The 26,919-nt window shown below is 37.1% G+C and overlaps 1 protein-coding gene across 1 annotated transcript in view; it reads right to left on the bottom strand.

Annotated features, from left to right (window-relative positions):
* The window catches only part of INTS4 (integrator complex subunit 4), a 93,291-nt gene that overhangs the window by 43,964 nt on the left and 22,408 nt on the right, over positions 1-26,919 (bottom strand). Inside the window, exons 5-10 of the mRNA XM_019726396.2 lie at positions 15,514-15,699; positions 14,516-14,566; positions 11,897-11,985; positions 10,528-10,648; positions 4,805-4,876; positions 2,891-3,065 (exon numbers count right to left, since the gene is read on the bottom strand). Coding sequence (XP_019581955.2) covers positions 2,891-3,065; positions 4,805-4,876; positions 10,528-10,648; positions 11,897-11,985; positions 14,516-14,566; positions 15,514-15,699 — 694 coding nt within the window. The remainder of the gene's footprint in view (positions 1-2,890; positions 3,066-4,804; positions 4,877-10,527; positions 10,649-11,896; positions 11,986-14,515; positions 14,567-15,513; positions 15,700-26,919) is intronic.

Below are 26,919 nucleotides of genomic sequence, written 5' to 3'. Positions count from 1 at the left end.
CAGCATTATTTACAATCACCAAGCTGTGGAGGCATCCTGGGTGCCCATCAATGGATGAATGGATAAAAAGGAGGTGGTACATATATATAATGGAATATTGCTTGGCCATGGAAGAGAATGGGTTCTTGTCATCTGAGGTGGCATGGATGGACCTGGAGGGCATTGTGCTGACTGACGTATGTCAGACAGTGAAAGATAGATACAATGTGATTTCACTTATATGTGGAATCTAAGAATAAAATAAACAAACAAAACAGAAACCGACTCATAGATACAGAGGACATTTTGATGGTTGTCAGATGGGAGGGGGTTGGGGTAGTGGGTGAAAAAGGGGAAGAGATTAAGAAGTATAAATTGGTTGTTACACAGTCGTCATGGGGATGCAGGGTATAGCATAAGGATTATAGTCAATAATATTGTAATAACTACATATGGTGTCAGACTGGTACCCGATTCAGGCTGATAGATGGAGTGGGGACTTGGGGGACAGTGTGAAAAAGTTGAAGGTATTAAGAAGTACAAATTGGTAGTGACAAAATAGTCATGGGAATGTAAAGTGAAGCCAAGGGAATACAGTCAATAATATTGTAATAACTATGTATAGTGACAAATGAGTACTAGACAGGGGGATCACATCTTAAATTATACAATGTCTAACCACTATGCTGTACACCTGAAATTAATGTTAAATAATACGGAATGTCAAATGTAATTGAAAAATTAAAAAAGGGGGTAAAAGGTGAAGGGCAATAAGTGGTCCAAATTTCCTGGTATAAAACAAATAAGTCATGGGGATGTAATGTAAAGCATGGGGAATATAGTCAATAATACTGCAACAGTGTGTTACAGTGTCAGTGGTTGCTGGATTTATTATGGTGACCACTTCTTTAGGTATATAAACAATTATGGTGTACACCTGAAACTGATATAATGTTGTATATTAGCTATATTCGTTAATAAAAATATTTTTAAAAAACAAAGACAAAAATATATGAAACAACAGTATTCAGTACACTGGACATCAGGCGATAAGGGTAGTGATCCCTGAGAGAGGGGAAATAAATGAGGTGAGTTCTATGATTATACCAATTTACTGTTGGAAAGTTTCTAGACTGCAGGTCTCCCTGCGTTGCGAAAATAATGCTGATAGACTGGAAAGGCCAATGTAGCTAGAGTTCATAGGGCAAAATACTAGAAAGGAGAGAACTGCACAGCAAGAGTAAGCTTGGGAGATCTACAGGGGGTCCTCTTCAAGTTGACAGCTGAGTTCTCATCTGTGAAGAAACTACCCAAAGTATGAGAAAGAACCACTCAACAGGATTAGAGGAACAATCTTCAAAGCTTGCACATGGTCTATAATTGTTTTTTCAGAAAAGTTTGTTTCAGTAGTGGACAAAAAATAAGCCCTATATTAAATGCTGCTTGGGTCCTGCCTAACAAAGCTCAAAATAAAAGACTTGAACTAAATGTATCCCAGAACAAAGCTCAAGAATCTGTATAGGAATGTAACAATGTTTAGCATCCAATCAAGTAATATTTACAATGGCTAGTATTCAATCGAAAATTACAAGGCATGCATAGAAGCAGGAAAATATAATCCATAATGAAGAGAAAAATCAACCAACCAAAACCAATCCAGAATCACACGAATAACAGACCTAGTAGACAAAGATATTAAGACATTGATTGTAAATGCATTCTCTGTTGACAAAGCTGGAGAAAAGATTAAGCATGTTAAGTAGATATGAGGAAGATACTAAACAAACCCAAAATCTCATTGATTTTCTAGGGATGAAAACTACAATGTCCAGATGAAAAATATACTGGATGGGATTAAAAGCAGATTAGATATCGCAGAAGAAAAGATTAGTGAACTCCAAGACAAAGCAATAAATATTATCCAAAATGAAACAAAGATTAAAAAAAAAAGTCTAGGGGAAAAAAAGGAATAGCATACCAGTGAGCTGCAGGACAACCTCAGTAGCATAATATATGTGTAATTATAGTCCCCAAAGGAGCATAATGCCAGAAAACTATTTGAAGAAATAATGACCAAAGATTTTCTAAATTTGATGAAAACTATAAATCCATAGGTCCAAGAAGTTCAACAAACTTCAAGCACAAGAAACATGAAGAAAATTACCCCAAGACACATCAGAATTAAATCATTTAAAACTAGTGATAAAGAGAAAATCTTAAAAGCAGCTACAAAAAAAGAGACATCATGTACAGAAGAACAAAGATTTTTTTAAACTGATAGACTTCTTAACAGAAAGAATGCAAATTGGAAACTATGGGACACCTTTAAAAGACTTGAAAACCCAAACCTATTAATCTAGAATTCAATTTCCAGTGAAAACATCTTTCTAAAATGAAGATGAAAGAGTCTCTCTTAGTCATAAAAGGCTTTGAGGTCAGACATACCTGGATTTAAATCTTACTTCTGTCTCTTACTAGTTCAGTGACTAATAACAAATTATTATTATTATCAGTACCCATAATATCAATTTTTGCTATCAATTATTAAGTGCTTATTATGAATGGGTCATGTGTTATGCCAAATGTTTTATATATATATATATATATATATATATATATATATATATATATATATATATAATCTCCTTTAATTCTCACAATTCAGAAATACCTTGTTTTACAGAAAAGCTGGAATTTGAACCTAGATTGACTGAACCCAAAGTCCATGCTCTTAACTACTGCATCATACCACCTGGGCCTCAACTGCATCTGTCTGTAAAGTTAAAATAGTAGACACACTGTGACTGTGAAGACGAAATGAGACAATGTGTGTATATCAACCGGTACGATGGCCGGCACGTAGCAGTCACTCAGTAAATGGGCACGGTCATTATTACGCAGTCATACTTACCATACATCTCATCTTCCAATCCATGAACAAAGGCTCCACAAGCTCCTGACTCAATCAAGTTCACAGCCCCCGTATCCACTTCTTCCTTGGGAGCATCATCTCCCCACTTCCTGCCGCTGGAAAATTCCCCTGAACTATAAAGTTCCTTGGCCCGCTCATGTGCAGTGCGTTTCCTCTGTAGAGGACAACAACAATTATCACTTGCAGGAGGTTCATGAAGGAACAGTAAGACGCACCCTGAAAACTGGGAAGGTAGGAAATAAGACTGCTCTCACCGAGTCACACTTTCAAAACCAATACTCCATAGATCAGAGCAGAAAAATGCAAATTCAACTTAAAGACTGAAGGCTCACAGATCTCTCACTGCTGATAGTATCTTATTAAAAATAGTGAAAGGATGTGTTGTTGATCAAACAGGTGGTCATGTTTGCCATGGCAACATAGGAAAGAGAAAACCAGAGAGGTAAACAGTAGCCGTGCCCCTGCCAAGTATCATCCTGGGTAGGGAATGCACTGGCCCTAGAAAAGAATTTTTAGTAAGCTCCAGGAGAAGTAAGTCTCTATTTGACAACACTGTGTACCAAGCAACCCAGTAAATTCACTTTCTGCACAGTTTGCCTAAGGGGGACTATCCTGGTTGACTACAGTAAATGTCCAGTCAACTTGGCAGTTACGGCTCTCATCAATGAATACTTTATACATTAGCCTCTTACGAACATTCTTGGTGTGAGTTCACATCCTTGTGGCTGATCACCTCAAAGATACTGATGAAATATAGCACCTGAGCCTACAAGGATGAGGGTCAGATCCAGTAGTAAAGTCTGTACCTTGTGATGTGTCTTGGAAACTCTTGCATTAGTCATCCCTCACCGTCCACCATGAGCATGCCCTTCTTTACACTTCTACCCCAGTACACACAAAGAACACTTACTCACCAACCTCGAATAAAGGCAATGCCCTTCAGGAAAGCCATATGGCAATGTTTCATGAAGTGCAGATATCAACTCCTCAACCATTCCTAAGAATTTATCTTATCTTACCAAATAACTCAAAAGAAGATTAATAATGCACGAGATATTCTTTACGTGCTTTATTATGACAGAAAAATTAGGAGAATATAATTGCATAATAAAGGACTAAAAAATGATGTTGTATCTACTTAACAGAACATTCTGCAATCAGTAAAAATGTTAAGTATGAAGTTGACAATATGAAAAAAAAAGCACATGACAGTGGCAAAGGTAAAAAGTAGACTACAAAACTATCTGTATACAATATTTTAAAAATGCATAAGAAAAAGAGCTGGGGAGAAATACACCAACACAACAGAAGTCACTGTGTTAGAGTATGGGAAAATAGGTAAATTTTTTCCATTTTCTTCCTAGTTATCAAAATTCTGTAACTCTTTATTATCACTTTTATAATTTAAAAAATTAAGATATTGACAATGAATGTACATATCATATTCACAGACTCATTTGGTCCTGACAACTATGTCAGAGAACTATCACAGTAAAAGCGTAAAGGTATTCCATAAGAGGCATTTGTTACTGTTCAGAGAAAGAAATTACTATTCCATGGGAAATGGGAGCTGCTGTTGAAAAGATGTCCTAAAATGTCACAATCTCAAAAAATATGACCAGACCTTTGTAGTTTCTAACAAATACAAAGTTAATATTGCCTCTTCTTTTAAAAACCCCACTTGTGCAAGTATTTCACTATAATAATTTAAAATTTAATGAAGTAACTTGTAATTTGATTCAAGTTACTAAGGTTTTAAATTAAAATGTAATCTAATCACGCTACATTAACTTAAATGCATGGGCTGCAAAATAAATCCACATCAACTTGGCATATAGTTACACTGATATTGGTTACAAAAACCCAGTTTAAACAACAAAGAATTCAATTTACCCTCAGATCTGACATTAGCTTCTTGTCCAGTGTCTGCTCCAAGAAATGAGAACTGACTTGCTCCATAGAGCCCTGTAAAAGAAAGAATCCAGAGTAAATGGAACATCTTTTAAGAACCTGAACATTATGTTAATATTCAAAGTTTGCAGCTCACTTAAACGCATAGAATAACATTATTCTTGATATTAGGTTACAAAAGTAATTGTGGTTTTTGCAATTATTTTTAACCTTTCAAGCTACAATTACCTTTGCACCAACCTAATACTAAAGATGCCTATGGGTTCAAAATCATAAGGAAAATACTAAAAACATTAGCAGCAACAGAAGCTAACACCTAAATATAGTTTACTGTGTATCATTCATTGTTCTAAGTACTTTATACAAATATTAACTCACTTAGTCCTCCTAAGAAGTGAATACTATTATTAGTCCCATTTTATATATAGGGAAAAGAAGACACAAAAAGATCAAGTAACTCATTCAAGGTCACAAAGAGTGTAAATTACAGAGTTGGGCTATAAATGCAGGTCCAGAATCCTGTGCCTTAACCACAACTCTTCACTCTCTTTCCATTCCATTCTTTCCATTCATTTGTTCATTCATTCATTCATTCAATAAAACAAATACTTACTTAGCAACCATTCAATTATATGCCTATAGTTACCAGGAACAGGAATACAAAAATAAGAAATCAATTCCACTCACAGTGATCTCTCTGACTAGTAAGGGAAAACGAGAAGTAAAGAGATAACTGTATTATGGTATAAATTGTTATAATACATATTTAATAATTTATAACACACATTTATAAAGTGTTCTATGGGAACTCAGAGAACAAGCAGTAAGGGGTGAAGGCAAGGAGAGACAGATTGGGGGAAATGGAAATCACAAATACAAATGCATGAAGAGAGAATGTCATGTGGGAAACTTCAAGTGGTTTCTATGAGTTGAACACAGGATGGGGGTGCTGAAAATGAGGCAGGACAGACAGGTAGGGGTCAGAACATAATGGGCTTTGTGGGCGAAGGTAAGGAGTTTGCCTTATGAATAATAACTAAATAATCTGTTAAATATTTAATAAGCTCAACCATGTACAAAATATTTTACTTATATTTTAAAATTTTATTTCCCCCCAAATGCCCATGAAGAATATATAAGGTATGATCCAAAAATATGATGAATGTTTAAATTTTTAAAAATTTGTTACAGTAAAAGACACATTGCCATTAATCCCCCTCAAAATACTCACCCTCGATTTGAACATACTTATCCCATCATTCTTACCACTTTCTGAAGCAGTTCCGAAGTCCTCTTTTGTGAGTGTCTTTAGTTGTGCTGTTGTGGCTGCCGCAGTGTCCTGAATCCATTCAAAACATTTACCTTTCAGGGTAATTTTGACTTTGGGAAAGAGTGAGAAGTTGCATGGTGCCAGATCCAGTGGATAAGGTAGATGAGGACACACCATAACATTTTTATTTGACAGAAATTGCTGTACCAGAGTGATGTGTAACACAAAGCAGTCATGATGGAGGATGAAGTAAAGACACTCATGAAAGAGGACTTCCAGAACTCCTTCAGAAAGTGACAAGAATGATGGGATAAGTGTGTTTGAAGTGACGGGAAGTATTTTGAGAGGGATTAATGGCAATGTGTCTTTTACAGTAAATCCTTTTTATTTAAACATTCACTGTATTTTTTTTATCACACCTTGTACATGGTCCTCATTTTCAGATGAGCAATTGAGGCTGAGAGATTTGATAATTTGCTCATTTCAAATAAGGGAGAAACACAGTTAGAAACATAGTCAAAAACATCATCTTGGAAGGAATGTAGCTAATGCACCAGAAGCAATCAAAATAAAGCAGAGAGAACAGTTAGGATATTAGATATTAGGTCCTAGACACTCTTAAGGAATATATTGGAGACCTTCTCTAGTTCCCAAGTGAGTGAATGGAAATGCTTATACAGGCTCCGACTTTTTCCTCGAAGCACATTTTCCATTGAAAGTTACATGTTCTTTGGGAATATCTTTACCCAAGTTAACACTTTTTCTCCAACTCTAGGAGAGCAATTGTTGTACTGTTTTGACTTATGCAGTTTCAAAACACTTTTTCTTACCTCCACATGGTACAGTTGGTGGCCTTCTTTGTTACATAGCTGTGACCCAATACAAAATGTAACATGCATTTTTTAAATCAAAAATATCAATTTTATGAATAAGAAGTATAAAATTCTAAGGTCTCCTTGCTTTCTCTGCAGTTTTACCACCAGGTTTAACAGCTGGCTTTTTAAGAGGCACTTTTCCTTTTTACAAAGAATGACAGTCTCAATGACTTCACACTAAATGACTCTAATCCACAGTCTCAATGGTGTGGGGACAGAGCCAGGAGTGCAGTTTCCAGGCTCTCAGCTTCACGTGAAAAGGTGCTGGCTCGGGTAGTAGACGGCCATCAGCTGTAACCGGTTGGCCAATTGGCCACTGATATAACTGCCATGACTGCGTTGGTTGGTTGGTTGGTTGGTTGGTTGGTTGGCAGACAGAGAAGCAAACGGCAGGTTGTGGATGGTGTGGCTCCTGCTTCCTGTGTCTCTAACCCAGCCGCCAGCGAGGCTATAGTGGTATGACTCCTCGATCTGTGGCTCTGTGGGTGCTCCTTTTTGACCTCACCATATCCTGCGTTCTTGTGCAGGGAGCAGGAGCTGAGACCCTGCATGACACCCCGCATGACAAATGGCATCCTTTAAGGCCTTCAGCTGAGCTCTCTCCAAACATATCATAGTAGCAAAGAGGGATATTATTCAAATTCCGACCTCAAAAAATTATGCATCTTTATTTGTAACAAATTTCCAGTCTTATCTAAGAATAGTTGAAGCTTTCCTTTTTAAATCCACAAATACCAAGAGCCCTACAACATAGTAATCCACTTGAAAAATAGTCAGACCTGATACAGGCCCAGTAGAAATAGAGAAGGGATAGATTCAAGGTATGTCAAGAAGGTAGAACTGATAAGAGTTGATGACTCAGTCGATACGAGACACAGTAAAAGAATCCCCAAATGTCTCTAGGTTCACGACCGGGTAAATCATTCATCATTCACGAAAGCACAGGAGGAGCAGATTTGGACCAAAAAGATAGTGAGTTCATCATACAGTGTATCTCACCAATCAGAAAAAATCTATATTCTTGTCTACTTTAACCAAGACAAATATATTCAGGTAAGGTCTCTACTACCTGAATGTACTACTACCAATACTTAACCTATATTTACACCACTAAGGAAACCATGGTATTTAACAAACAAGTGTGTCAACCCTGCTTTCTGAGCAAAAACTGCTCCATGAGTATAACGTAAGTCTATGCACTCTTCGAAGGCTCCTAGCCACTACCCAAGTAGGTGATAAAAAGAGAAGAAAAACAAAAAACAAAAACAAAAAACAAAAAAACCCAGATGGATATGGAATACTGTGTGAGCTGTAAAACTGCCCCGACTAGGACATCTGCATTTGCCCTGGGCAGACTTAGAGATAAAAACCTACAATCCATCTGAAAATGTTATAATTTAGGTTCAAAGATTTCTGGAGGCTTTTAAATAAGCCTTATTATTGAATAAGAGAAATTAAACATCTTAAGAAGAACTCCCTGAACTAAGGACCATATTCTGGACAGAACGCCAATTACCATGATTAATTACAAAATAGCGACTGTATTCTAAATAGTCCAATGGAGCTGCATACTTGGAAATCACATTTCTTTGCCCTATTAGGGCAGGTATAAATAACCAAAAATCAACTTTTTGCATGGTTTTGAATTTCTGATACAGTCCACATCTGAAAATTTTCATCCTGCTATATATAAGCCAAGGAGAACAGAGATGGACTTAATTAAGTCTAAAGACTTATCATTTCATTTAAGTTCTTAAAGAACCTGGCTTCTGTTTCTCTCTTGTGCTTTGCACATCCCTCACACGGAACATTATTCCCCCATAGTAAGAACTAAACTGCTTGTAATTTGGTATGCTATTGTAGTTTAGTATAATATTAGGATGTATGATACTGTACTCCTTCAATATCTCGGATCGTATTTTCTCCTTCCCACTTCTTTGCCTAGCTAAGTCACATTCAGCCTTCAAAACTCAGCTCAGAAATCACTTCCTCCACGAAGCCTTCTGTGGCTGTTACGGGTTCTTTCCTAGGAGTACCAGATATTGTAACTGACTGCTTGCCTATGGCAACCTGCCAGACAACCAACTCTTACAAAGGTAGATTAGGTTGTAAAGCACCTGACTCAAGTTCAGAGACATTTAAGGGGAAACCCTTTCAATTCACCACTGTAATTCAATATTCATACAGCTTTACATAAATGAATTTCAGATCCTATGGGATACAAACTGAAAAATCTGAATGACCCTACTTTAAGGATTATTTTTCTAAGTTGCCTACTCAGATGAATATATATCATTAAATTATTCCTCTAGACACGTCCCTTCTCTCTCTCTCTCTCTCTCTCTCTCTCTCTCTCTCTTTCACACACACACACACAAACACACACACACAGTAGATGCTCAGTAAATGTTAAATGAAAGAATTTGATGAATGACTGTATTGTTCTAAATTTTAAAATATTCATAGACCAAAACAAAGCTTTAAAATGTGAATTCAAATATAAAGTAAGTAACTGGCTTAACCCTGTATTTTATTATGAACAAGCAATATAATTTATAAGCAGGAAATATTGACATCATCCAAATTCCTTATTGTGCCACAAAAATGCTTCACACAGGTTTCAGCAGTTACCGCATAAATACGGGCCATAGGACAAGGGCCATCACTGGGTCTATGTCCAGTACAGTCCAAAGTAATTAGCCAACAATCTTACCAAGAATGGCAGAATTGGAGGCCCTCAAAAGGGAATTGTCCAAAAAGAATATGAGATTTTCTTGCTGTGATATTACATAAAATTTTAGATACTGATATGTACTTATATACTATTCCCACCCCACCATCTCACAGAATACGTTATAATTTATAAACATTTTCATAGACAGTATCTCATTTGAGCATCATGATAACCTTGTGAGATAAATATGAGAGAAACTATGATCAAGTGACATGTCCAAGATAACACAGCTGCAAAATAAAGCAATTAGGCCAACACTCCTTCTATATAACAGTTCCATCTCTGAAAAGCTAAAATTTTTTTACAAATGCAAATGTACTGAGTCTCCAAAGGCAAAAGAGTGGGAAAATACCAGGCTAAAAGTCAGGAGATTAATATCTGGATCCCATTCTACAACTTTCTATCTGAATAAGCTGGATAATTTACTTAACTGCTCAGAGCCTCAGTTTTTTCACCTAGAAAATGGGAATAACATCTATCTTGCTGGGTTACTGTGGAGAGCAAATGAGATTATGTAAATGACCACATAGCAAAGTATCTAGGTCATAACAGGAGCTTAGTAAATGGTAGTAACTATTTTTTTTATTATTTTCCCTTTTCTCTGAGCCTTGGCTATCTCATATGCTAACAAGTTTAAATAGGAATATCTTTAAAATTATTTGTATCTCTAAAAGACTACTTCTCCATTGGAAAGTGAGCCATTTCTTTCTATTCTAAGAAATACTAGGGTTTTTAAAGTGGGTTACAATTGTCCCTATCTGTAGTTTCTCAAAATGATTGTACAAATATAACAGGCACCGTGTTCATTAAAGCAAGTATAACTTACCAATAGCTTTGCAGCTTGAACTCGAACCACCCAGGAGCCATCACTGACCATGTGACAAATTTTTCCAAATGCATCATCAACTAAGCGAATTTCTTCATTAGAAGAAGGAATTGGGACAATGCTAAATTAAAAGAAACCAAAAGTGACAAAACAGAAGCGTAAAGCTGCAGGTTCAATAAACTGAGAATGACAAATGAAAACTGACACAAGTAAAAATGACAACTGAATAATTAAAGTCCTACACTGATGAAATACATTTCATATTAAACAAATCAGTGCAACCTTTTTAGTTGCACTGCAAATAAAAGGGTTTAACCCACCAAAGGTTCACAGATTTATGAAGATACCAAAAATGAGCTACCACAAAGTATTTTATATCTTTTAAGTTTATTCTCTCCTATATTTGCATTGCTGTCAATATAGTAAATCTCAGAATAAATCAATATAAAACATACTTGTAAATCTGGCCCTAAAAGAAGAGTCAAATTCCAATTAGTCTTTTTTTTGGGGGGGTGGGGGGGCCTATAGGTTTAGTAATTCATTCTGGTTTTCTGATTTCAGCAGGCAGTTTAATGAAGAAGAAAAAACACTTCTTTTTCCTACAGAAGGAGCTTTTCTACAAAATACCGGGGGAGCCAAAAAAATGTATACAGGTGGACACTTTGGTCAACGTTGCTCAAGCAGCAGTTCACCATAATTAGAAGTGTCTGGACGCTGATGGTAACCACTTTGAGCACGTCTTGGCTATCTCATATGCTAACTGAGAAGTCAAACAGGACTTGTATTCATCCTTCATTATTGGTACATATGGAGTATTACAATTTTAGGAGTTTTTTCCTTTCTTAAAATGTGTATACATTTTTTTGGCACCCTCAGTAGAATAAATTCTCCACCTCACAGAATCACTGTGAGAATAAATGATTTGATTATTGTGAAAATATTTTTAACCAGGAAAACACTACATAAGGGATCATTATTCTCAAACTACCTGGTATCTTTATCTGGCATTTGTATTTATTAAAATGGGCCCCAAACAATTTTAAAGATTTTCTTTAAGGGCGGGGGGCACATTGCAAAGCACTTAAAAAGATAGTCCCACCTCTTCACTTATTCTTCATTTACAGAAGAGGAGGTTGGGACCCAGAGAGGTGAAGTATCTTTCCCAAGGTACACAGAAAGTTCTGGATGGCAGAGCTGAAGAACAAGGACTAGGCATCCTGATTTTTCAGGGTCTGTGCTTTTCCCCTACTCCACACTGCCTTCCAGAGATCTAACCGGCATTCCTTTCCTGGAGGTGGGCTTTCTGCCTTGTGGGAGGAGAGGAAAATGGCTTGGCAATGAAGAAAAGCTGGCTTACACCCACACTGACCTTTCAGGATAGAGCTGACTGACAACCCAGATAAGCTGGACTGCGGCACTGCGCACTTGTTCATAGTCATCAGACAGCAATTTGCAGGCCTGCAAACAAGGATTCCAAAAGTCTGTTAGTTTTGTGTCCCCCCAGGTGATGTTCAAACTATTTTCACACTGAAGATACTGGGTGGCTGGATAAGGATGCCAATCAAAATACTTGTGGGTGGTTTTAACTTCTTGAGCCTTTGCCCAATGAAGAATTCTTGGCCTCTGTCAGCTGCTCTGTGCTGACTTTGCATCCTCCCACCCCACACCTGAAAGCGGAACCACAGACTGACAGCACAAAAGCCATCCAGAATAGCACATCATAGCAAAGCCTGCTGGGAGCCCACAGTGCTGCTTTCACAGGCTCAAACACTAGAGATTGTTTTTCCCTATCTGTAAAACGAAAGCACAAATTCCTGACTGATAAGACACCTGAAATACACATGCAATATTAATGCTAACCTTCCAAAGGAGGCCAGACTTTTCTCCTTTACTTTGGTCGGAAATGGAATATCCCTAACTTTACCCACAGTAATAGCAACACACTGGACTTCAACAACATTCAGAACTCCTCCATTTCTGAGATTTTAGAATCCTATATTCCATGCTCTGACCATAACATGCTACTCCACTAGCTTTTCTTAAGATTTTTTTATGTAATAGTTATAGCTAACATACAACATTATCAGTTTCAGGTATACACCACAGTTGTTCAACATTTATATACCTGACCAGTTCTTTCATTTCCATGATTTAACCCATCATACCTGCTCTTCAATCGCACTTAATCTACCTATTCATTTAATCTGTTTCTCAGTCTTTGCACTACTGACATTTTAGACTGGATAATTCTTTGTTGTGAGGGGCTGTCCTGTGCATTGTAAGATGTTTAGCAGCATCCCTGGTCTCTGCCCACTAGATGTTTGTAGCATCGTACCCTCTCTCTCCCCAGGAGCTGCAACAGTCAAAAATACCTCCTATGCTGACCTTTCACTAGCATTTGACACTGCCGACTATGAGAACTCCCTCCTGCCTTTTCTAGAATATATTTTTCCTCTTTCTCCATCTGGCTGCTCCTCAATTCCATTCTAGGGCTCCTTTCTACTGTGCACCTCTTAAATGTTGGACCCTGCCCATAGCTCCATTGTCTTTTTCAGTCTTCTTACTCTCCCCCGAGTATCCCTATGCCCCCTCCAAACAGCCATCCCCACCTCTGATCTCTCCTGAGCTCAGACCTTCACAACTACCTGTGGCCTGGAATTCTCCTCATGGGACAAGGTTGTTGTCCCATCAACCCTTCAAACTCAATATAACCAAAACAACTCATTATGGTACTTAATTCTACCTAGTATCTCAAATTCTCCACCATCGAGGCCCTCATCATTGCTTGTCCAGTGTTAAAAAGAAACAACAGGCCCAAACTGGAGTCACTTGTGCTAAGCTCCACCAAGACTTGATATCTAACTTAACTGCAGTTTCAGCCTCTCCCAAGACTGGAATTTTAAACCAATCAGTCTGGAATTTCCTGGTCAGCACTATTGAGGTAATCTGCCTGATTAAGAACCCCTGGCCTCCCCTAAAGGAAAGACCTCTGACTAAAATAATCCACTCTTTTAATTTCCTTGCCCCACTCTCTTTCTGCCTATAAAAACCTTCCATTTTGTACAACTCCTAGGAGCACCTTTCTATTTACTATAAGGATGCTGCCTGATTCATGAATCATTCAGTGAAGCCAATTACATCTTTATATTTACTTGGTTGAATTTTGTTTTTTAACATTACTTAACTGACACAGTCATATGCCACTAAACGTAGAAATCATCTGCTTAACTCTTCTTCCTCTGAGTCCTTTAATAGTTTTCCAATAGGGGTAGAAGAGGCTGGTCACACCAACATAACCATTCTGAACTCATTCATTTTGTAAAAGAATAAACTGAATTTACACATCAGTCATAAGGGGTTGGCTAATTATCGTCTTCCTCTGAAAGATAAAACCACTTTGATAGGCTAACAAAATATGGTCATTGAGCATGGATTTAGATTGCTTGTCTCTAGATTTCTGCAATTATTCTACGAGACAAATACCATTTTGTAAGGTCTTTTGGTTAGGCAGGCAATCGGCTCCTCCCAGTGATACTGTAACTTGGTCGTGCCTTTCTTTACCAAAACTGCAACAATCATGTGATACCTTTCATATGATCCCATAGTCTTGGTCATTCTCCTCTAGAAACTAGTTTGTCAAGTGTGGTGCCCAGAATTGACTTTAGTTTGACCCAACTCACCAGAGGTCAGCAAGACTACCACCTTCCTTATTCTGAACACTACACTTCTCTTTGTGTACCCTGGTATTTATACTGAGCTACCTAAATCCTCCTAAAAGTTCTTTTCACATGTACTAGTGCTATTCAATTACATATCCCCCCCATTCTCTTCTTAGACTGTATGTTTTGAATGCAACCTCACAAGCATCCCAATTAATGTTATCAGTGTTAGCTAGCTGAAGCTCTATGCTTTCAAATTCTGACAACCAGTGTGCCACCCTCCCAGTTTCATGATACCTCCCGTCCCGTTGCAGAGTCATTTAAGGTACCTGATTATAAATTGTTTGGTGTAATTTCAGTCCTCTTTCATGGAGCTGCAACTATATAATAAAGATATAGTTTAAGTATTTAGGAAAAAAAAAAATCAATACTTCCAATGCCTCCTTACAATCTCACACATTTTCCCCCATTATATCAGATTAGCATGGTTCCCTTTAGCCAAAATCAGTACTATATAAATAAAAATCCTAGTCAAAGACTTTTCAGTAGATGTATTCAAACACTTCATAAATCTAACCCATGGACTCTCCCAAGGGAATATTAGAAAAATATGAAACAATGATAAGAAGGCTGAGGGAGAAATGGTTAACACCACTTCCTCCTAAAAACCAGCCCCCCACCCTGATAAATTTCACCTATACCATGTTTCCCTGAAAATAAGACCTAGCTGGACAATCAACTCCAATGCATCTTTTGGAGCAAAAATTAATATAAAACCCGGTTTTATTTTACTATAATATAAGACCGGGTCTTATATAATATATAATACAATGTACTGTACTGTACTGTAATGTAATGTAATACAATACAATACAATACAATACAATACAATACAATACAATACAATACAATACTAGGTCTTACATTAATTTTTGCTCCAAAAGACACATTAGAGCTGATTGTCTGGCTAGGTCTTATTTTCGGGGAAACACGGTATTTCTGAAACATGGAAGTACAACCTATTGTAATACAATACTCAGGGGTAGGGAAGTAACTTGGTATTATAACAGGTACAGGTTGTACCTTCCATGTTTCAGAAATATGAGTGAAAGCTACCAGAGAAGCCCAAAGAAAAGCACACTGTTATATAGAAATGTGTGCCTTTGAGTTCTATTGATGCCACCCATACCTTCCTGAAAGTATGCATAAGGTATATCCTGGGGAGATTCAAAATGTATCTAAGGCAGCATTAGCCGTGAACTTAAAAGAAAAAAAGAAAAACAAAGAAACCAAACTCTCCCCATTTAGTTTCCATGATCATGTTTACCATGGCTTTTATAGCTGCTGTTCTGACACGCGGGTCCTGGTCACTGAAGTAATCCCCTATAATCTTCTGGACATCTCGGACAGCTATGCTGTCTGTATCCTTTGTGGCAGTTTTCTCCAAAGAGCCAAGATTGCCAAGTAATTGCAGGCACTTATTTCTTACACCATGGGAGGTATCTGCCAGGTGCTATAAAAAGAAAACAAAGGACATGATTAAGATACTTAAAAACAAACAAACAACAACAAAAAACTCAAACAAAAGCATTCCTTCAGCTTTAGGAGTGATTTTGAACACTACATTCTCACCACAGCCTGTCTAGTATCATGTTGCTTAAATATGTATCTTCCAAAAATAATCATGAATCCTTAGAAAATAAAAAATAAGACTCCCAGCTAGCCTTTTGCCTTGTAAAGGTGGGAGTAAGTACTTTAAAAATGAATTCTAAATTGCATTTTATTTGCTATCAAATCTAAAACCAAAACAAAAAATAAAAATTTTAATATCCATACAGTAATATGTAAAAATCTTAAGTCTACTGCTCAATTAATTTCACAAAATGAACACACACATATAACAAGCACCCAGATAAAGAAATACAACATGACCAACACCGCAGAACCTACCCTTTCATGCCCCCCTCCCAGTAATAACTCCACCACCATCAAAAATAGCCAGTATCTTATTAACTTCTAACACATAGATTTATTTTGCCTATTTTTGTACTTTATAAAAATAAATAGTGTCTGGTTTCTTTTGCTTAATATTATCTTTGTGAGATTAGAGATTACAGTATGGCATGTAGATTACACTATGGTTCATTCATTCTCACTACTGTATAGTATTCCATTTGTGAGTAAACTACAATCCACTTATCCTTTCTACTGTTGGTAGATATTTGGGTCATTTGTGGGTTTTGGCTACTCTGAATAATGCTACTATGATTATTCTTGAATGTGGCTCTTGGTGTACACATTCACATTTCTGTTGAATATACACTTAGGAATGAAATTGCTGGGTCAGAGGGCATGGGCATGTATATGTTCAGTTTAAAAAGACACTGACAAATAGTTTCCCAAAGCAGTTGTACTAATGTAAATGATTTACATTTCCACTAGTAATACATAAGTGTTCCAGTTGTGCCACATCCTTGTCAACACTTAGTATTGTCTATCTTTTTAATTTTAACTCTTCTCATCAGCATTTTAAACAAATTATCAGTTATCTCTCTTTCATACCTAGTCCAAAGCTACTGAAATAAGCAATTCACATAACGCAGTAACAGGAACTGAAAATATTTTAATGAAATAAGATTGTACAGTAGGTCATATGTGGTGTGAAACTCTGCCATTTAAACTTCTTAGACTAAGGCCCACAGTAAGAAATGTCTATTACACTGTAACATACTCACACACAAACATATACATAGAAAGTTTAACAAAACAGTATGTACACCCTTACATCTTGTAATGTACTCTGATATTTGAACTCAAAATACTGATCATGGGGGCAGCCGGATGGCTCAGTTGGTTAGAATAAGAGCTCTGAGCAACAGGGTTGCCAGTTCGATTCCCACATGGGCCAGTGAGCTGTGCCCTCCACAATTAGATTCAAGACAACGAGCTGCTGCTGAGCTTCCAGGGGTGGGGGTGGGGGTGGGGGTGGCCAGATAACTTAGTCGGTTAGAGCACGTGTGCTTAACAACAAGGTTGCTGGTTCAATTCCCACACAGGATGGTGGGCTGCGCCCCCTGCAACTAAAGATTGAAAACGGCAACTGGACTTGGAGCTGGGCTGCACCCTCCACAACTAAGTTGAAGGACAACAACTTGGAGCTGATGGACCCTGGAGAAACTGTTCCCCAATATTCCCCAATAAAAATTAAAAAAAAAACAAAACTTTGATTAAAAAATAAATAAATAAAATACTTAAAAAAAATACTGATCATGGTTGCATTACCCACTGGACCTCTTAGGGCATCAGATTCCTTATTCCTAAGAAGGAACAACAATGCAGATTTACTGATTTTCATTTCATTAACTAACTTACAGGTTTATCATGAAGCTCAGACAGAAATATAAATGTAAAAAAAAACTTATATATTATAAACCATGATAAAAGCATTAGCTATTGTTACTATAATCTAAAGTAGTAAGAAAGATATATGGTCACAAAAAAGTATACATATGGTTTCATTAGGAGATAACTACAATTATCAATACAAAAAAAGTACCTTTAGATATTGCCTTCAAGTTCAAATTTTCCAGAATTTTCTATCTATAAATGAAATCATTGATTTGAAGTCACACTAGTTTCCTTCTCTCTTGCTCACTCTAACATTAATAGCACATACAGTCTCTGAAACTACCCTCAGTAATCACCCATCTCTTTTCTCCTGCCTTAAAATTCGCGAATCCTCTATTTTACAAGACCACAGCTTTAAATGATATGTCTAATAATACAGGTATCTTATCGGGAGAATTAGTACTGTAATGCAAGTCTCTTGACACTCAATCCATAGCTCCTTTCCCCACTCAGCTGCATAAATAATATCATGATTTTGAAAACTTTACTATGTTCAGAGTTGGGCATTTCAACCTTAAATACATAAAAAGCTCTACAATACCTAACTATTTTCTTTACAAATATGAAAACTGTTACCTCCAGCCATAAAGGATTACCGTATTCGGCCATGTATAATGCGCTCCCATGTATAATGCACACCCACATTTTTGGCCTAAACTTTCAGGAAAAAAATCTTTCATTTTAATTTTCTAATTCAAATTTTCATTTGTTTAAATTTAGGTACTTGTATTTTGTATTACAAAGGAATTTTAGCATTTATTTTTTAACATATTATGGTATAAGAAATTTTATGTAGCAAATAATTACAAAACACAAGAACAGGTACAAGACATTTTATGTACTGGTAACAAATTTATGATATTTACAATCATAGAAGGCTAAGAACTCTTCGTCGTCGTCGCAAGTTCGTCGTAAATTCAACAACACTGATTATCGTATTCTAGGGTATTATTTTGTATATGGATATCGTTATTGATTTCTAGAGTTACTTTTTTAACTCAGAAGCATAAATATAAGAATTAAAAACATTTATATAGATATGGAATTAGTACTACCCATGTATAATGCGCATCCTTATTTTTCCTCACAAATTTGCACAAGAAAGTGGGCATTATACATGGCAAAATACAGTATATTTCTAATTATTGCCTGATGAAAACAGTGATACTAAATTAATAACCAATTCTGAAGATTAGCTAACCAGGCTGCCAACATCTTATGTAAGTAACACACACACACACACACACACACACACACACACACAAATGAACAGATGGGAAGAAGATGGATTGTAAGTAAATTAAGGATGATACTGTCGAACAGGGAAGTTACAAATAAGACAGAGAAAAACCTAGAATGAACACTAGTGCTGGGTCTGAATTACAAATAGAAATGATAACAGATTTTCATTACATATAGTCATAGAAATATAGACGTAAATATAAATATATCGTCTAACTCTGTGCACTGAGAGGGTCCATAAGCAACAACACCCCAACAGCAATGAACACATTTAGTGGGCAGATCTTGGCTTCAAAATACAATTCTCCACTAAGAAGAACCAGGGCTTCTTGGGACATAACAAGGCTGATTCCAGGGCTAGAACAGAGAAAGAAAGATGAGCCTGGAAATGTTATTGTGCCAGAAAAAAATGAAATATTCAAAGGGCAACAGAGAGAAGTCAAAAGCACACAGAAGTCAACCTGAAGGGACTCCCACTTGGCTGAATCAGGAATGTGAACATCAAGATGAATAATGATAGTAACAGCCTGTGATCCATTGAATAAACAAGGAATATGTGAGTCTGTAACTGATATTAATAAATAAGAGGAAAGTTGGAGGACGGAATATTTACATAGTTTCAAAGTACCACAAAATACTTCTCATTTCAAAAGGAAAGAGTAACTTTGCAGTGAAGTCTAACAGACACTACCTTAACCAAGTGATCAAAGTAAACATCTTCAGCAATGGGACAAACCAAAATGATGTACCACCTAACGGGATGCAATGAGAAGACAAGTGCATCACATCTGTGATAGTCTTGCCAAAGATGGATAACTTGCATCTAATTATGAGGAAATGTCAGACAAACCCAAATTCAGGGAGATTCCACAAAACAATAGTCTTATAATTTTCAAAAGTATCAGGGTCATAAAATCAAGGAAAGACAGAAGAATTATTCCAGATTGAAGAAGACTGGTAACATATGGTGACTAAAATGCAACACGTGATTCTGAAAGGAATACTTTTCCTATAAAGGACATTACTGGAACAGTGAAATTTGAATGAAATTTGAGGATTATATGGTAGTCATATTTTAACGTTTATGTTCTGATTTTGATGGTTGTCTTGAGGCTATATAGGAGCCTATCTTTGTTTATGGGAAACATACACTGAAGTATTCAAAAATAAGGGGGTACCATGTTAGCAACTTACTCTAAAATGCTTCATAAGAAATGAAAGTACTTTATTACTATAGTTGTAATTTTTCAAGTCTGAGATTTTAAAAAAAATACAAAAGTAAACAGTCCAAATACACACAAAAAGAATAAAATAACCATACTGTTTAACAAACATTAGAAAAGTATTGCATTATCCTTAAGAATAAGTATAGTATAGGTTAAGACCATAAAAAAAAAAAGGCAGCTACTATATCCGAAGCACACCCACAAAGATTCAGAGAGGTGGAGGAGGCTTTGCAGAGAAAGTAGATCTATTAAATTTTCACCTCTTATTTGAGAAGCAAAGTAGCAGAGCGGAATGAGCACAGACTAGAATTAGACAGACCTAGGTTTGATTATTGGCCTTGCCTCTTAGTATCTAAGTGCGCTTCACTAAGCCCTTTAATTTTTAGAAACTCTTACTTCAAAAAAAAGGAATAATATCCTTTACCATGAGGTGTTATGGAGAGTGGATTAAATGAATTAATTTACTAGTCACTGCATGTAAAATCAGCTAACAGTGTATGGGACATAACAGACATTCAACAAGCACAAGCGCCTAGCATAATGCCTGGCACTTGGTATGTTCTTTAAAAAACAACCTACTTAAGAAGAAGAGAAGGGAAACAGGTGGGGGAAAACAGAGCAGGTAATGCAAAAAACCAGAACATGGAGAAGGGTCAGAAATACAAGTGGGCCACCTGGATGAAGCAGGCCTGATCTGGAACACACAAGCACCAACTTTCTGTTGATGGCTGTCTAACAACAGCAGTCTGTCCTGAAAGGTATTGAGTACGTGTGAATGGTTCACACCAGAATGCTCCGGAGGAAGATTCCTGAATTAGTAAGTGGGCACCTAGATGCCTGGGAAGAAGCTATGCCCAATGTGAAAGTGGGTGAAGTGGCAGGCTTCCTAGGAGGAGAGAACAAAGGAAACTTAGAGAGAAAACTCCTACGCAGAGGGCAGGGCTCTTGGAGGAGGAACCTCTCATTATAAAAATGGCTCAACCAAACAGTTTAGCTCAGAGTTAATTCTTGCCTCCAAGTTCTTAAGCCACAGAAATGGGAAGGACACACTATGTCCTCACAATGCCTACATATTGTAAGGGCTCAAAATTATCCTTCAAAATAAGACACTGAAACTGAGAAGAGAAACTTCCAGGCGTAAAGCTGGCAATGACTGTTTGTTAAAGCTAATACAGCAAGGTGGTGGTGGTTTTTTTTTAAATAAACTATTTACATTTAGTATGGAAGCATCATGTTTCATAGCTAAACTGCTGACTGAAGCACGGCCCCCTGGAAGGTTGCTACCCCTGTGACAAATACTTTGATTTTCAAAGAACAAACTAAAAGCTTCTAGCTTCTATTAAGGTAACCAGACAACACTGATGCAACAGAACCTATTACTGACTGTCAGCCCACAGGAGAGAGTAAGTCTAAATGACACCCCTCAGGGCAGCAGTCAGTTTTATGATATCCTTCCCCTGCAAGTCACTTCCTGCAACAAGGCCATCATCACTAATAGCTGCCTAGTGTCTGCTCTGCAGAGGATGCTATTTTGATGTTTATACCCAGGCCGTTCATTAAAGTGCCATCTTTTTTATATTAATGGAATAAGCTACATCCCAATAAGAGCAATCCATGTTAAAATATAAATAAATAAATAAGCTAAGCCAATCAGTTTAAAACTACTGCTATAGAAAAAAAAAATCAATGGTTAAGTATACCAAGAAAATCTGCGAATGAAGTTAAAACACAACAAATATAACTTACTGACTCATTCAGTTTCAATATGGATTGTTTTTAAGCACAGGTAAAAATTCGGTGTTCTTTGTATGCAAATGATTCTAACAGATGACCTCTCCTAACAAACCACACATCATATTTGTTTGGACACTATTTTATCGATGTTAAAAAGCTGTACGATTCTATCTGTTGCCTTAAGAGCTTAATGTACGTTTGTCATAGAATTAAAGGAACAGAAAAGAAACAGAGAGGCTGGAAGAGAAGGCAAGATGGAGACAGAGATAAAGAAGAATTAAACTACGTGATACATAAGCCTTATAAGCAAAAACAACATTTATTCTTCTAGAAAAACCTCCACATACAGCAAAGAAAGCAGAAGACCACCTGTTCCAGTGGTGCAGATGCTCCACGAGAATATTAATTTCCTGACCAAGTCTGTGAAACAAATCTCTTCATCTCCCAAATAAAGATTAGCTGTACAATGTACCTCAAGGAATTATTGATAAGATAAAATGAGACAAACTTTGAAAAGTTAACAGTACCCTAAAGCATGACTTTCTTCCTACTGTGAAACAAAGAATATGACAAATTCGCACCATGTATTTAAAAGATATATAAAGGAAGAATTTGAATTTAAAGTATTGATAATGATAAGAATAGACTATAATATATTGAATAAACTAATAGGAAAGAAGGGAGGGAAAGCTCTCTGTAGAGTAGAATGCCAATTAATAAACACATAAGGAATAGCAGAGTTAGAAAATCACCATTTTGCAATGATCAGAATAATAATTGACTCAGCAAGATTCATTAATAGTTGTTAAAATACTGAGTAGGGTTTGATGGGGAAGAGGATATTTACAAAATCTAAAGTATCTCCCAACAAATTACTTATTAATCACAAGGAAAAATAATAGCACAGTAAGTCGTCACTTAAATCATCCTCAATAGGTTCAATGTATAAGGAAACCAATTTTAAGGAAACCAATTTTGCCACAGACTGATATAAATAAGAGTTAAATTCCTACAGCATCTCATTAACATTATAACACAATGATGACAAATAAAACACTGTTACTCTAGGACCTGCTGTGACTCTGTACTGAAAACCCTAACAGACATCACCTTAACCAAGTATCTAAGTTAACAACATCAATAGTGAGTCAAACCTCATCTGTGCCTCATGATGAGATGCAGTGAGAAAGACACAATAGTATTTATGTGGTATTCCTACCAAAATGCATAACCTGAATCTAAACAGAGGAAATGAAATATCAGATAAATACAAATTGAAAGACATTCTATAAAATGGTCTATACACTTAAAAAATTCAAGGTCAAGAAAGATAAAAACAGGCTAAGGGACCTTTCCAGGTTAAAGAAGACAGGAGATATGAAAACTAAATGCAATATGTGATTCCAGACCAGAAAAGAAAAATTTTTATAGAGGATAATATTGAGATAAGAAATAGAATTTGAATTAAGTCTACAGATTAGTATTAGTATTGTATCAAAGTTCAATTTCCTGATTTTGAGAATTGTATTGTGGTTATAAAAATGTTATCCTTTGTGAGAAATACACATGTAAGTATTTACTTTAGTGGAAAAGGAGCGTGATGTCTGCAATTTACTTTTAAATGATTCAGGAAAAAATCATATGTATATACAGAGAGATAAAGCAAATTTAGGAAAATGTTAACTACCGATAAAATCAGGGAGGAAGCTATATGGAAATTCTTTATATTACTTTTGTAATTTTTTGTTGTATGAAATTGCTGGCGTGTTTGAATTTTATCCCATACTCAACCCAATGCTTCCCCAGAATTCTCTTTCTCAGTGAACGGCACCACCATCTAATCGGGAACATAAGTCAGAAACCCAGGAATCATCCTCAACAATTCCTTCACCCTTACCCCATCCTCAAGCAATCACTAAGTCCTGCCAATCTTATTTCCTAAATATTTCTCAAATCTATCCACATCTTCCCATCAATTTAATCCAAACTACTACAATCTCTCACTGAGGCTACTACAATTATCATCCTAATTGGCCTCTCCACAATTATACTGGCATCGTCTCTGATCAGTTCTCTACAACACAAGAATAGTCTACCCAAAACACTTCAATGGCTTCTCAACAAGACCTACAAGACCCTGCACCACGCCTAATGGTTATTAAATGGTTTTTGGTCTCAGGATCCCTTTATATTCTTAAAAACTATTAAGGACCCCCAAAGAGCTTTTGTTTATATGAGTTTTGTCTACTGATATTAATTGTATTAGAAATTAACACAGAAATTTAAAAAATATTTTACTAATTCCTTTACAATAATTATTCATATCTGCCTCCACAGTGACAATCTGTAACAAAATCTTATGTTGTTTTATCTCAAGTATGTGAAGAAAATCTAAACTGAGATAGTTGAACAGGGAGGACCACACAGACACCCCCTCCCCGTCAAAGAGTCCCTAAGAAGTCCTCAGACCACATTTTGAGAGCCACAGCTCTAGCTTTACTGCCATCTTTAGATTCTTCTAACGGTGTGCTCCTTTCTATACCATAGGATCTTTGCATATGCTGTTCCGTTAGCCTAGACTGCTTCCCCCCACTCCTTCCACTCCCTTTGTTCATTAACTTACCACACGTTAAGATATTAAAGTCTAAGCTCAACTATCATTTCCTCTAGAAAACCTTCTCTGAATTCCCTAATTAGGTTAAACCCGACCACCCAAACCATAACCCCTTTTGGAGCAATTAAAACAACTTTAGTTAAGAAATCTTACCCTAATCTTACCTACCTGACAAACTATTTCATTCAAAACCTGAGTGAAATAACATCTATTCCAGAATGCTCTTTTTAATACTTCTCTCACCCCAGACTTTTTCCACTCCTTTCTCTGAGCAATTTTAATACCTCATAGTTACTTGTTATTGCAAGAAACATATTATATAACTGTTATAAGCCTGACTGTTGGCTCATAAGTTCCCTAAAGGTTGGAATCTCATTTCTCCAAGAAAGATATACAAATGGACAATAAGCACATGAAACTATGCTCAGTATCACTAATCACTAATCATTACAGAGAAACAAACCAAAAGCACGATGTTCCACTTCATAGCCATGAGGATGGCTAGTGTGGAGGGAGGGAGGGAGGGGGAAGGAGCGAGGGAGGGAGGGAAGGAGGAGGGAGGAGGGAGGAGGAGGAGGGAGGAGGGGAGGGAGGGAGGGAGGTGGGGGGGAGGGAGGGAGGGAAGGGAAGGAGGGAGGGAGGGAAGGGAAGGAGGGAGGGAGGGAAGGGAAGGGAAAGAGAGAGGGGGGAGATGGTCATTTGGGCTGTTTCCACCTTTCGACTATTATGAATATTGCTGCTATAAATATTCACATACAATTTTTGTATGAATATGTTTCAATGGTAGACATCTACGAGTGAAACTGCTGAGTCATATGGTAAGTCTATCTTTAATTTTTTGAGGAACTGCCAGACTGTTTTCAGACTGTTTTCAGACAGTTGAGCCATTATACATTCCCACCAACAATGGAGGAGAGGTCCAATTTCTCCACATCCTCACTAACAGTGTGGTTAGTCTTTTTAATTCTAGCCATCATGCTAAGGGTGTGAAATTATACTGCACTGTGGTTATGATTTATATTTCCCTAATGACTAAAGATGTTAAGCATCTTTTTTTGTGTGTTTATTAGCTATGTGTGTATCTTCTTTGGAAAAATGCCTATTCAGATCTTTTGCCCATGTTTTAATTGTGTTATTTCCATTTTTATTGTTGGGTTTTAAGAGTTCTTTATATAGGGGCCAGCCCGGTAGCTCAGGCGGTTGGAGCTCCGTGCTCCTAACTCCGAAGGCTGCCAGTTCGATTCCCACATGGGCCAGTGGGCTCTCAACCACAAGGTTGCCGGTTCGACTCCCGCAAGGGATGGTGGGCTGGGCCCCTGCAACTAGCAATGGCAACTGGACCTGGAACTGAGCTGCGCCCTCCACAACTAAGATTGAAAGGACAACTACTTGACTTGGAAAAAAGTCCTGGAAGTATACACTGTTCCCCAACAAAGTCCTGTTCCCCTTCCCCAAAAATAATCTTAAAAAAAAACAAACCCACAAAAAAACAAGGTCTTTATGTAGTCTAGATATACAAATCCCCTTTTAAACATATGATTTGCAAATATTTTTTTCCCCATTTTGTGGGTGCTTCTTCACTTTCTTAATAGTGTCCTCTTAATCACAAGTTTTCAATTTTGATGAAATCCAATATATCATTTTTTTCTATGATTATCTTTTCACAGTATTCTTTTATAATCCTTTTTATTTGTCAGGTCAGTAGTAATGTTCTCGCCTTCATTTCTGATTCTAGTAATTTCAGTCTTCTCTCTTTTTAACCTGGTCAGTAAACTAAAGGTTTGTCAATTTTGTTGATCTTTTCAAAGAACAACCTTTTGGTTTCACTGATTTTTCTTTATCGTTTTCCTATTCTCTATTTCATTAATTTTCGCTGTAACCATTCTTATTTCCTTTTTTCTACATGCTTTAGATATAGTGTGCTCTTCCTTTTCCAGTGTCTTAAAGTGGAAGTTTAAGTTACTGATTTGAGATCTTTATTCTTTTTCACTGTAAGCACCGACAGCTATAAATTTCCCTCTAAGCATGCGTTAGCTGCATCCCATAAGTTTTGGGATGTCATGTCTTCACTTTCATTCATCTCAAAATATTTTCTTTTTTTTTTTTCCCTTCTTCTGCCCCGCCCCCCACTCCGGTTCTAGCCGTTGTTTCTCAGTCTAGTTGTGTAGGACACAGCTCCCTGGCCCATGCTGGTATTATGAGCCTTGGGCTCCCCCGGGCTGAGGCCATTGGTCACAGGTTGTCGGTGGGCAGCTCACAGCAGCTCTCACTGGCTGCTGGCCACCAGCCACTCACAGCAGCACACGGCAGCCCACGCCAACCTCCAGCTGCTCACGGCAGCCCAGGGAGAGCCATTCCTCACAATCTTAGCTATAGAGGGAGCAGCTCACTGGCCCATGTGGGAATCGAACCAGCGACCTCAGCGTTAGGAGTACGGCACTCTAACCACCTGAGCGACCGGGCAAGCCCAAAATGTTTTCTAATTTCCTTTTTTATCTCTTATTTGACC

The sequence above is a fragment of the Rhinolophus sinicus genome, linkage group LG06, assembly GCF_036562045.2.
Source record: "Rhinolophus sinicus isolate RSC01 linkage group LG06, ASM3656204v1, whole genome shotgun sequence".
Lineage (NCBI taxonomy): Eukaryota > Metazoa > Chordata > Mammalia > Chiroptera > Rhinolophidae > Rhinolophus > Rhinolophus sinicus.
Note: the sequence above shows the minus strand (reverse complement) of the source record. Positions and strands in the feature narration are given on the sequence as shown.